Source organism: Acomys russatus, chromosome 10, assembly GCF_903995435.1.
Source record: "Acomys russatus chromosome 10, mAcoRus1.1, whole genome shotgun sequence".
Lineage (NCBI taxonomy): Eukaryota > Metazoa > Chordata > Mammalia > Rodentia > Muridae > Acomys > Acomys russatus.
This window is the reverse complement of record NC_067146.1, coordinates 49,838,010-49,851,667: the sequence shown is the minus strand read 5'-3', so window position 1 is coordinate 49,851,667 and position 13,658 is coordinate 49,838,010. Positions and strand designations below refer to the sequence as shown.

General features: G+C 42.3%; 1 protein-coding gene across 1 annotated transcript in view; it reads right to left on the bottom strand.

Moving 5' to 3' along the window:
- Positions 1 to 13,658, bottom strand: part of Gsap (gamma-secretase activating protein) — an 80,375-nt gene that overhangs the window by 36,300 nt on the left and 30,417 nt on the right. Inside the window, exons 13-19 of the mRNA XM_051152101.1 lie at positions 11,834 to 11,919; positions 9,912 to 9,989; positions 8,375 to 8,455; positions 4,377 to 4,469; positions 4,033 to 4,250; positions 1,079 to 1,148; positions 464 to 546 (exon numbers count right to left, since the gene is read on the bottom strand). Coding sequence (XP_051008058.1) covers positions 464 to 546; positions 1,079 to 1,148; positions 4,033 to 4,250; positions 4,377 to 4,469; positions 8,375 to 8,455; positions 9,912 to 9,989; positions 11,834 to 11,919 — 709 coding nt within the window. The remainder of the gene's footprint in view (positions 1 to 463; positions 547 to 1,078; positions 1,149 to 4,032; positions 4,251 to 4,376; positions 4,470 to 8,374; positions 8,456 to 9,911; positions 9,990 to 11,833; positions 11,920 to 13,658) is intronic.

Sequence of the window (13,658 nt, the reverse complement as noted above, 5' to 3'; positions counted from 1 at the left end):
AGAACAGAAATATAAACATCGAATTTTTTTGTCTTTCAGAACACACACACATAGAAACATGCCTTTCCATCTTCCCAAAACATCCAAGTCTTATTGACCCAACAATGCTCTTTTTGCACCTGCATTTCAGAACACAGATGCATATACATGTGTGTATGCATGCATGCATATACATGTGTATGTATATAGGATATATACAGAAGATGTGTATATGCACATTCATATATCCTGTTTGGTAAATTTTTTCATATATGGCATCATATTGACCTTCGAAATGTTCCAGATTTTGCATTATTTACATTTTGGATTTTCTGATTAGGGTTATTTATGCCTTCTGACAAGAACTTTCAGTTCAGTTCCTTGTCAGTCAAAACAGAGGTGAAGCTAAAGCACTGGTTAGCATAGCAGGAGTGGTCTACCCTGATACCATGGCAGAGAACTCACCACAGCTTTGTTAACTTACTGCATTCCAAGTCAGCACAGAGGAGTACGGTAAGAGCACATCCACGCCAACCAGCTCTGGATACACACTCCAGTAGGAAGAGGCTGAGCAGGTTGCAGAGGAAATAGGGCATAACAAGAATAGAAGACAGCTTTGTAACTGAACCACATCAAGTGACCAGTAAGTTTCATCACCTCATTCATATCTCTGTAGGTTTAGCCATTACGATTTTATCTATAGCTTAAAATGTTCGGGTTCTCCTTTTAACAATGAGGATGATATTTTTAAAAAATCCATTTGGTACTGATTCTACACAGATGACATCCTACCCCTGGTACAGAGCCAGCCGGCATCAAATCAGGCTAAGATGCACTTTCTGAAATTTTTGTTAATAAGAATATAGAATCAAAACCTGATCTTTATCTCATTGGTCTCTGAAAACCACGGCTTCTTGCAAAAGCCACAAGAGAAGGAAATGTAACTAGCCATCGATTGCAATGAAGTTAAGAAGGAAAACAGAAGCAAAAACAAAACTCCTAAACAGCATTTGACATAGGCATTCGTTATCAACTTTACCGAGTTCCCTAAAGCAGAGGGCTGGACTCCCAGCTTAAGTGCAACATCAGCAACACTTACCAACTAGAAACTCCTGGATGGGGTCAAATGAGTGGCAGGGAGAGGCATGCTCAGACACCCACTGGACGATCTTTAAAAAAAAAAGGGCCAAGGAACTCTGTTGTCTTTTACATCTGTACTCTGTCCCACCAAAGTAGTACAGAATTATGCAACATGCAATGCATAAACAAAGGAGTTTTTAAAATTCGACAACTATTTTGGAGTGGACCGAAACTATACCTACCTCTAGCTTAGAAACCAACACAGTCCTGGGTGTATGGCAGTATTGTAAATAAGGCGCTTTTTACATATCCTTCCATCAGGGTAGGATCCAGATAAGCCTTCTTCAGCCAGCATGCACTTTTTTTTTTTTTTTTCCAAGAATGGTGTTATACAAAGTACCCATCAAGAGAGAGGACGCAGGAGCAATGCAGAACAGACCACTGGGCTTAGAAACAAGAACCTGGTTTTAAGGTCTGGGGCAGCCAGTACTGTGAGCATTGTCACACCACTAGCCCACCAGGAGTGCCTCTGTGATTCCCTTTCAACTGAGAGAAATAGCCTGTGCTGTGCCAGCAACTCTCTCACACAATTTCTACCCCTACGTTCAGTTGCTGGAGAAGGAAGTCCTCACCTCCTCCCTGCTAACCAAGTCAGGTGTGCCCAGCCACAGCTCACTCCCTGCTAACCAAGCGTAGGTCAGGCGTGCCCAGCCACAGCTCACTCTCCGCAGGATGCTTCATTCTAAACCCACTGTGCCATTTTATCCTTAGGCAACTTAATAAAAGTTTCTATAGACAAGTGCAACGCAGATGCAGAAGGAGTATTGTTGCATCAGTAAAAGTTGTATATTATGGAACAATTCAAGTTCGTGTTTCTAGACCATGGAAAGACCAGATGCAGATTCTAATACACTAAATCACTAGATGCAGAGGAACAACTTGGGTGAAAGTATGTTCTCTAAATTGTTGATCTCCTTAGAAATAAATTTTTAGGGGCTAAGGAGATGGCTCAGTGGGTAAAGTGATAACTACACAGCCATGGGGACCTGATCCCTAGGACCCACATAAAAATGAGGGTGCAGCACATGTCTATAACCCCAATACTGGGGCAGGGGCAAAAGCAACTGGCTAGTCAGCCTAGCAGAAAAGGGATGCTTCAGGTTTAGAGAGAGCCTGTCTCAAAAACTAAGGCGGAGAGTGACTGCAAAAAATGCCCAATGTCACTTCTAGCCTTCCACACATACGCACATAGATGTGAATGCACATATGCATGGTATGCACATGAAGACACATGTGCATGTGTATCCATATACACAAGCCTTTTAGGAAGGACAGGAAACGAGAGAGAGCATGTTAGTATTGGTATTATGGGGGAAAATGACTGAAATTTAGTTAGCCATTTCACAAAGAACATGCCATAGTCTACACTAAAAATAAGCAAATAAATGTATATTTTATATTTTATGTTTTTTTTAAGTTTCATTTATTTAAAAAAAAAAGATTTCTTTATTTACCATTATATATACAATGCTCTGCTTGCATGTACACCTGCAGGCCAGAAGAGGCACCAAATCACATAAGATGGTTGTGAGCCACCATGTGGTTGCTGAGAATGGAACTCAGGACCTCTGGAAGAGCAGTCAGTGCCCTTAACCTCTGAACCATCTCTCCAACCCATGTTTCGTGTGTTTTTTTACGTGTACTTTTTTCAACTAACTAGTCAACCATTAACTGCAGTAAACCCTGGTTGATGAGGATTTTTTTGACTCTCTAGGATAGCTTCAGAAAGTAACTAACAAAATAGAAGCCATCTATCTTATTTAAAATATAATGAATATTTCCCAGAAGATCTGAGACCTTTGGTGTTCGTCTGTTTCTTCTGAGAACATTGGGACAGGAATTAATTCTATAGTCCAAGACAGCATCAACCTCTCTATGTAGCCCAGGCAAGCCTTGAACTCACAAAAATACTCCTGTCTCAGCATTTGGGATTGCAGGTATAAGGCACTATCGCTGGCTTGCTTGGCCCTTCTGGTAATGTGTTATACCAAATACAAACAAGGAGAGAAAAGCAGGTAACCTGTGAAACGCATATTTGCTGAGTGTGTCCTTGGAGCACTTGTTTACATTATTGTTTACATTACATAAACATTATTATTTACATTAATCCAGTAGAGTGCTGCATTTGGGGGCTAGCACATGAAATCCTAGCACATGGGAGATTGGTGAGAACTGCTTCAAATGTGAGGCCAGCTTGAGTCACAAAGTAAATACCAGACCATCCCGGGCTACAGAACAAAACCTCATCTCCAAAAAACAGAAAGAGGCCAAAGTAAGTAGAAGCCCTGTCTTTAGCAGATACTGAATACTGAAATCACAGATAGCAGCCAACTTTAGACAGACATTATTTCTTTACTCAGTAAGTCAAGAACATTCAAGTTCTCGTTTAAAGGAAACACTTTATGGCTTCTCTTTGGCATGTCTAAATGTCATGGTCATTACCAGGCAGAATATGAGTCTATGAACACAAGCACTGTAATACTGTGATAGCGATCTGGTAACATATGACTGTGACAGGATGAGTGGGCTGGCAGCAGATACAACATGAATACCCTGGACAAAGTGACAATTCATAATCCCAGGCCAGGTGGAGCAGGACAGCATGAGGTTTCAGCACACGACTTTGAAGGGCATGCCACCTAACACTTGTAAACTGTTTCCTTGGGGGATTTTCCATTTAATAGGATCAAGTGAGAGTTGATCTAAGTTAACTGAAGTCATGGAAAGTGAAATGATAGATAAGGGGAACAACTGTATGCAAAGAACAGATAGATGTACCTTCATAGCCTGACGTCTGGCAGAGAGCCAACCAAGACACTGTTACAAAGCAAAAATAACTTTGGCTCATCATAAAGCACCAAGTATATTTGGTGTTATCTGTTGCCGGTGTTTATACAGGAGCCCTTTTCCCACCTGGTCTTCCAGGAAGCCTGCATCTGGACCACAGGAGAGCGCGCAGTGCAGTGCGGCCATCTTCTCACAGTCTAGGCAGGCGTTCCATAGGAGCCACATCAAGTATGACTGGTCAAGGGCAGCTCTGTAGACCTTTCCAGAAGAGCAGTCTAGGATCAGGGACCCTGGCAGGGACTGTAAAGGACTCAGAGGTAGCACAGAAGCCACTCTGTTGTTTCCTAGCCAACATGAACAAAATAAAAGAGCCGACTGTCAAATAAAAGAACCTCCTCTCACCCAGACAGCTATTCAAGTCAGACCAAGCCTAAGGAGACCGCACCCGGAGAGATAAGCGACAACTGTACCTGTCAGAAACAGACTGTGGCAGGTCAAGTCTGGGTGTTGAGTGTTAAGCAGATGAAGGAAATGACCTGGCAAGTAAACTGCTACAAAGTAGCCTGTAGGAAAGAGAGACTGGGTCATCCACATGTGATCAAGTCTATCAGGAGCAGATAACCCAGGACATGTTTTTCTTTGAATATAGCAAACAGTATTATATGTTTGCTTGCTTGTTTGTTTTTACCAGTAGTAAGTCATTGGATTGATGTGAGTATCTTCACCTGAGAAGCCAGATCTAACTGGTTTTGTCAGATCTAACTGCTTTTGTCCGATCTAACTAGTTTTGTGTGTGGCTCACTCTCTTTGCACACTTAAGTCATGGCCGTCTTGTTTGTATCTATAGCTTTGTTTCTGAATCAAGGGTAGTTTTATATGAATCTAAGTGATCTGGGAGGAAATTAAAATAAAAGTATCAAGCAACACAAATGACTCCTTAACATGGTATGCTAGGGGTAGCATGTAATGGGAATTTTCTCCACCTTTTTGATGGTTTCAGAAAGCTATGAAATGTAGCCTCCCGTACTGACCCACTCACCATCATCATTTTGGTTAGGAGATCTTAAGACTGGAGCCTTGACATTCTGTGCAGTGGTCATTGGTTTCCTTGTGTACCTAGCACCTAATGTTGGCCCCTTCACAGTTCCTACGCTATAGATATTTGCATACTCAGAACATATGTACCCATCTTGAGACATGATGTAAAAACAGGCTCCTAGGGTCTCAGAGAAACAGAATAGTGAACTCCATAAATAAATTTCCTTTTTCAGTCAGCTAGCCTGGCTCCTTTCTCTAAAAGGCACATGCTAGTCACTGCTGTAGAAGGCACCCGTGGGAAAGGAAGTGGGAGGATATAAAGCGCCAACCAATCACAGCGCCTTTTCAGAAGACAGGAAGGAAGTTGCATTCAAGAGCATAACGCCAGGAATTGTAAACCTTTTACCACTGTGGCAACACTACTGTAGCCAATGAAAGAAACCGTCGAGAGGGATCTACTAGAAAGGCGGGGGCATTGGATGGTCTGTCGCAATGCCTAGCTTGACCATTTAACCAGTGTGTGTGGCAGGGCTGTGTCCCACGCAAGATGCCCTTTGAAAATACAGTCAGGTGCTGTGGGGTGACACAATCATTAGAATGGGAGTGGGGAGGGTAGAGTCCTAGCAAAGTCTGTGTGGTGGACTCTAGGGGCTTCCATCTCATAGTGTGCAGCGCAGTCTGCACCCAAAATGTCATTATTTTCCTGTGGCAGGGTCAATGGTGGCCCCTACTCACGCACTGACCTGCAGGGCCTGTGACTTGGTGTCAATTTAGAAAACGTCTTACGACATTTACTTCCTTGTGTGTGAGGTATGTGTTGAGAACAGCCCGTGTGTGAGTCTTCCATCCTGGGACTGACCTGGGCTCAGGCTTGGGAGCAAGAACCCTTACCCATTGAGCCACCTTGCCTGTCCTGGGCTAACTTCTGATGAACAGAAACTGCTGCGGGTGTGTAATTAGGGCCTTGAGATGAGGAAAGAACCCTGGATTATCCCAGTTGGACTCCAGGTGGTCAAAGTGTTACTAAGAGGAAGGAAGAGGGGAAGCTGCCTGCAGAAGGTGACCACAGAATGACAAAGCAACTGCTGTAAAGGCGGTGCTAGCCTCTAGGTGCCTGAGGAGGCAGGAAGTAAGCTTTTCCTCAGACTCAGCAGAAGGATCCGGTCCTGCCCACACTTGATTTTAGTTTCTCAGCACACCCTTCCGGCTTCTGAACTCCATCCAGGGAATAGATGCCTGTGCTGCTTTGAGCTCTACCTGAGTGCTCATTTGTTATATGGAGGTGGAAAATGGTAGGGTGTCCGTCTCTTGAGAGAGACACTGAAAGGATCCTGGGTACAAATCTAACCCTTTCTCAACCTCAGCTTCACTGTCTGGGAAATGTGGATATTATTCCCAGGCAGAACTGTTGTAAAGATCACAATTAAGTAAGATATTTAACATGCATTATTTACTAAGTGGTAGCCTTTATTTTATAAGCATGCCTGGCCTATACAGACGCCGCTGCACGGCTATTTCCTCCTGACTAAAGCATTCCTCACCACCTTCCTGGGGTGGTCCCAGTGCGCATGCTCCTTTGCCAAGATGGACTTGGGTGGAGTAATTTGCTTGGTCTGTTGTTGCCCTATCTGGAATGGATAGGGATTTCTGTGTTTCCTCAGGAAATGTAATGCTAAATTTAAGTCTCTATATTTCAATCAACGCAAGCCCTTTTCAGCGGGGTAATAATAAATTATAAGCAATGTATAGAAAAACATACTACTCAAAAAAAGTAACTGTTACCATGAAAATTCCCTCAAGAACAGTTTAAATCTTGGATACAACTTTATAGCTATTAATAAGTCATGCTTAAGAAAATGACTGTGTAAGACAGACTGTTTTACACACTCTGGTATTTCTGTCCTGTCAAGACCACAGACTGAATCATGTGGCCTTTCTAACTATTCTCAGGAGGAGAAAAGGAAGAGACCTTTGCCCTGGAAAGGCACAGGATAGGTTTCCCTGCACTGTTGATGGACACTGATACAGCGCTTCTGACAGGAAACGGGTGTGCAGACTCAGCAGCCGTTCTAACCCTCCCTCATCACAGAAAACAAGAGAGCCAAGCTCTCTGGGGCCATTTCTCACAGGTCAAAGATCATGTCAAAATGTGCCATGCACTGGCCCACCTAGCAAAAGGTACTTGGCCTGACCGATAGTATCATTTAAAACAGAAAACTGGGGGCGGGGCCTTATTTTCAGCTCTCCCCTCTATCTTGCAGTTTCCTCACACAGTTTGCCAAACCTTTGTCACAGAAGCAGATGGACTGGCAAGCAGGGGTAGGAAATATATCAAAGAATCACGTGCTGTAAACCCAAGCTTTCCTTCTTTAAATAAATACTGAGCCCTTCCCATCTGTGAGTGGGTCCCAGCAGTCGTCACGGGGGTCTTATGCTTTGTGCTCCGCCCTCCATACAGCCGGGTATGCCACTTCCACTGTGGAGGTGCAACAAGCCCTTTCTACGCTGTCTTCACCTTACAGAACCAAATCCTACAGTTCCTTTCACCATATTCACTTGGAGAAAACAATTCGCTCAAGCTGGTCCATAAATCATTAATGGGGGCTTTTTTAAGCCTTTCACAATTAGCAGGAGGGAACAGACAACTGTGTAAAGGCCTTTCTCCTTCTAGAATTCAGGGTCAGCATGATGTGTGATTTCTCACAGGCTCCTTGGAGACATCTTATTCATCCGGGGTCCTTTGTACACTAACAAAAGGACTGCTTCCAAAGTCACAGAGAGGCTCACAGCCTGGGATCTCTAAAAGGGGGAAGACACATTTCAACTCCAAGAGCTGAGGAGCTGAGAAGGTTGCTTGCCAGAGAAAACCTCCTCCCCTCAGACTTAAAAAAAAAGTCGGTGATCGTCACCACAGTCACTCCTCAGGGGTATGAGAAAAATGGAGTCATGGAGAAGGAAATGAGTGGACACCAGAGCAGAGCACGTGTTGGAAAAATAGAGTAGAGAGAGGCCCATCACCATAGCCGCTGTGCTGGTTTGTTTTATTGTCAACTTGACACAAACTAGAGCCGCTTGGGAAGTAGGAACCTCAGCTAGAAAACTGCCTAGATCAGACTGGCCTGTGGGCAAGGCTGTGGGGGCATTTTCTTCATCAATAATTGATGTGGTAGGGCCCAGCCCACCGTGGGCAGTGCATCCCCTAGGCAAATAGGCCTAGGAGGAAGAAAACAAGAGTTAGAGTGAGAACAAGCCAATAAACAAGTAGCATTTCTCCATGGTTTCTGCTTCAGCTCCTACTTCACTTCCTGTGCTTGACTTCCCTGTGCTTGACTGTTACCTGGAAGTGTAAGCTGAAATAAAGCCTTTTCCCCCAAGCTGCTTTTGGTTGTATGTTTACCACAGCAACAGAAAAACAAGCCAGAATACCTACCAAGGCTGAGAAAAGAAATGCCCTCTGTCACCACGTGTGAGTCAGCACCCCCAGGAGCAGCCTTGAAGGTCTTTCTATATCCTGCAAATGAAGAGCAGGAAACCAGGGAAAGTTAATCTCACAAACAGAAAGGCTAGTACTGACCTCCCCTGTATAACATTCGCAACCTTTAGGGACAGGGAAAGCACCTTCTGGCTTCTAGAATTCATGGTGCTGTCACTCTCCAAAAGAGTGACACTATGGCAGCGGTGGACCATCTGATGGCACTCACGGTGGGGCAGATGTTTTAGCTCAGGCAGAAAGCCAGGCAAGAGGGATGGATTGTGTAGGGTGGAGAGAGCCCAATGGAGTTTACTCAACGAGCTAAGATAGAGGGGGTCACAGGGCTCATTTCTACACATTACAGTTCTTGCCAACCATCCAAGATGTCTCCAGCTCACAGTGCCACCTTTATCTAGAGAGGGAGTAAGCGGCTATGAAAGTGTGTCGGGCATGTCCTCTAACTCGGTCTCCGTGATGATTAGAATCATTACGCTAATTATTAGAATCACATAAAGAAGTCTTGCAAGAGCTAACAATTTAAAAATATGTCTACATCTGGTGCTGAGTTTCTTTTAGTTGTTCCACTAAAAAAAAAATTGTTAAACTTTTCTGCCTTTACCTCTAACACCCTGGTAACATCAGGCACTGCTGTGGGAGTCTGAATGTTTGTGTGGCTTGACATAAAAAATAAAAAACAAATGAGTACTGGAACAGAAATTCCGTCTTTAAAAATAGATTCAGCCACACTCACAACATGTATTCTATAAATATTTTTTAATGTTTTTGAGACAGGGTTTTTCTCTATGCAGCCCTAGCTAGCCTAGAACTTGCTCTGTAGACCAAGCTGGTCTGAGACTCACAGAGATCTGCCTGCCTCTGCCTCCTGAGTGCTCAAATCAAAGGTGTGCACCAGTATATCTGGCATAAGTATAAATTTTGAGGAATTAAGCAAACATACAAAAGTGCTCCTGAGCATGGCTCAGACTAAAAGCATTGCAGGGCATGCTGTACCACAGAAGTAGCAGAGGCTGGTACCTCATCCCTCTCCCCAGAACGCTGCATGCCAGCATCACAGGCCATAGACATGTGACAGGCGTCAAATATCTTAGTCTGATAGCATAGCCTACCCTAGGATAGCAGCCTGTTTATACTGAGAGCAAAGAATTTTTTAAACTAAATCCTGATGTAACCATGTGAATTAAAGCTATAGATAACATGCCAGTTAGTAATAACTATGTGCCAAACCATCACACTTTGGCAAATAAGCCCGCTAGAAATAGTCTATAGTCTACAACAAGCCATCGGCTCGTATAAGAACACAAGTGATACAGAAGTTACGTACTTACTATTTACCATTAGTGAATTTCTGCACATAGCTATACAGTTAATCATAAAATATACGAAAAAATTGTTTGCTAAGTGCTAAAATGTTTCCAATTTAATTTGTTGCTACTTGGAAAAACATAAAAGTAAAAGAGAATAAACTGAAAAGTACCTTTATGCAGGTAAAATATTGAATAAGTGATTTCTTTCCAAGAGTCCACCTTTGGGCTGTAGCACACACACAAACTCCCTAGGAAAAAGAAGATGTTTGATAGCATTTAACTAATCTGCATCATACATGGTCGGAGCTATTAGTCACCTACTTCTGTTCTGTGCCTTAAGATGCCTTGCTTAACAAGGTGCTCTGACATTTCAAATCACAGTTATCGGCAGTGCACTGTGGCGGGTCACTGACAGGTAGTCTAGAAAAGGTCATGCCTCGATGAAACTTCAGTGGATGCATACACTGTCATCTTACCTGGCTGTCCCCTCCCACTCATCTCTCACAGCTATGGACCCCAGCTTTCCAAATGGTGTTCTCTTTAAAGAATGCATCCAGTATTTTTTAAACACACTGAAATGTGAACTATGGGCCTTTCTATGAGCAGTGATGTGAGGTCAAATACAGTATGTGAGGCCATACTCATCAATGGCAGCTCTGGCTCATGTCAAAGGTGAACACCTAGCATGCCTCCCCACCTCCGCTTCTTTCTCACTATTTAAAACTCTGCATTACCTTTAGTAGCTGTGGCTAACGCCAGTTACCTACAAGTGAAGACATTACACTTAAACTGATCCGAGTTGAGTATCCCTCATCAAAAATGCCTGAACCACAAACGTTTCACATTTAGATTGTTTCGAATTCTGAAATAAGCTTTCCTGGCTGAGCAGCCCTAGCCCAGTTTTGCTTTGTTTAGTCAGAGGTTTGCAGTGAAGCCCTAGCTGGCCTGGAGCTCTCTACGCACAGCAGGCTGTCTTTGCTGCAGTCTTTGTCCTCTGCCTCCCAAGAACTTGGTTTATAAAGCATGTTCCCTTTGTTGTTAGTTCTGTATGCCTCGGTTTCCTCGTCCGTACATTTAAAAAATATAGACACTGCTTCAGAAGGTTCTTATAGGAGAATCAAATAATCTATATAAATCTCTGGCAAAAATACATATATCTGGCTCTAAACGTTGGTGGCTATTATTATCATTCACAATAATCTGGCTGCTATTTATATGTCGGAGGAAGTCACAGTTTAAGAAAACAAAATATGTTCTTAATATAATCCAGAGACCTTTCGGCGACTATTCATCAGTGATGAAGATAACAACGTCCCCACGGCGGCTAGCCTTTGGGAACCATTTAGACAACGAACACTATTACAGACAAGTTTTCCAAGGGAAATTATCTCACTGGAACAGTAATTAAGCGGCCCCATAAAATGTTCCAACACTGGCCTCATTCTGAGAACTTGCCATTATGTGAGCAGGAAGGAGGGGTTCGGTGCCCCCCCTTACCGCCTCTCAGAGGGTGGTACCCAGAAAGGAAGGCAGCTAACTTAGATCTTCCAAGATAGCCTAACCACAGTGCCTAGCTATAGTCAGGGCTGACCATCAGATGTGAACGCAATGAGAATATTTTCTTTTTAGTGATAAGGCTGATTTATTTACCTTCCTACTGTAATTGATTTATTAGAAACGTCTGTCTGAGCTCAGAATATTAAGTGACTCATAAGTGTTCTGACACAACCGACAGCGCTTTGTCTTCCACCAACAGCCAGGAGCACACCCATCTTTCCGATTTTAGCCTACTGTGCCTTGGCTGGCACCCAGTGTCACTTCCTAGAGCAGGGAAATTCAAGACAAAGATGCTCTGGGGCATGCATAAAGCAATGCTGAGTGGTCTGCAGCTTATAGCTCAGTGACACAGAGAGGCGAGATTACAGTGGAGAAGACAGTTTGGCATACAACTATATATGTAATATCCACTTGATGGTTTCTGTAATAATGTGACTGTTATATTTCATTTTCAGGCTTCACGCAGTTGAACAATAACTGCACTTTGTTTAGAACTCAGGTTAATCAAAATTGATAAGAATGACCCCGCTTCTACCTGTATGGTTGCTGAAAATGCACAGAGAAGGCTGGTTGCGTAACTTCTCACGGTCTTGACGAGAGTCATACCCAAAGTTGACAAGCCTAAGATTATAAAGGAAGAGATATTACTGAATACATTTTAAAACATATTCTCCTGACACATGTCATATGCACTATGATACTGTCACAGAGGCAGAGAAAGGTTTCTTCAATACAAATTTTTGTCATATAATGTAATATCATGATTAAATTACCACAAGATTATACATCTTAGGTACAACAGGTAGATATGATTCTATAGAAAGATAAGGTAGGATAGTTAGATAAAGTCTTCAAAAACCTCAGAGACATACAGAATATGGCATTTTAAAATGTTTTTATTAAAGATTCACTGACAATGAGACAGGTGAACTCCTGGAAACACCCAGCCTCCCTCAAAGAAGATGATGAGCATCAAAGAACCTCCTTATGGAGATGGCTTCAAATGTGGCAAATAAGCCACTGGGGAAAATGTCCTCGTTTCTATCACAGACAGAATTCTGCCTAAAAGCGGGCAAGCTTGGGTGCAGGCAGAGTCAACAGCCAAACTCTGCCAAGACAAAGTAAGCAAGTCCTCAATAGTTCCTGCCTCACAAATATGTCTGTCAGATATGCTGGGCCAGAAGGCTGAAGATGATGCCCCAATGTTATAGAGAGTTTTGCGTGACTGTTCAGGCAGCAAACTGTCTCCGTTATCTTCTCATTTGGGAAACTGCTAACCAGCACTTCTAACAGACTCAGGTCATCAAGTTTATTTCTTCTCAAGTCTCTGGTGGGGGTTGAAGACCAAATAGTTTAGTTTTACAATTAAGCTTAGTTGTTTAGGGGTTAAGATGTTTTTAGGTCTAGATAGGTGTTTTAAGTTGATAATGATGAGATATGATAGATATTGATTTACATTCAGAATTTTAGACGCACCAAGATAGGAAAGATGTTTTCTTCAAGGCTGCCAAGTACAAATAGCCAAGAGACTATGAATGTAACATTAATATAATTCCTGATTGTTTAATGGTTCTTCTTGCTGTAGGCAGTTTATTGGATATATGTGTAATAATATAAATGTATATGTAAAAAATAAAAAATATGCCGGGCGTGGTGGCACACGCCTTTAATCCCAGCACTCGGGAGGCAGAGGGAGGCAGAGGCCAGCCTGGTCTATAAAGCGAATCCAGGACAGCCAAGGCTACACAAAGAAACCCTGTCTCGAAAAACAAAAAAATAAAATAAAAAATAAAAAATAAAAAAATAAAAATATTTAATAAAAAAATGAAAAAATATAAGAGGTGCATAAAAGGTATGGGCCTGGCAATAGACAGAAAATTATATTACTTACAACATATGCTTTCATAAGTTTTGTGATTTATAGTAAATATTATCTAAAATACAATACTATGTTTCAAAATAGGTGCATAGATGTTTAAATAAAGCTAGTAAAATACTGAACAGTTTAGGACTACCATTACTCTAATTTTGGAAACCATTTTTTCTTCTGGACTTTGATGTCCTTTATTTTGTCTTATTTTTTAAATACTGTAGCTTTCTGATACACATTAAATACTCTGTAAAAAGAAAAATTTTGCCTTTTATATAAAGAAGAAAACAGAAAAAAAATAAGGCAAGAGACCTAGGCGGAGTTACAGGTGGGTTGGCCTGTGACCTCTTGTTGGCAATAGGAAAGCATTTTGATATTTGATCTAAATGTGTTCAGGCTGACTCATAGGACCTCTTTGTTTAACCAGAGGGAACAAGCACTTCCACACTTCAAAATAAGGGCAGGTGCCCTACAGAAATAAATGGCTACA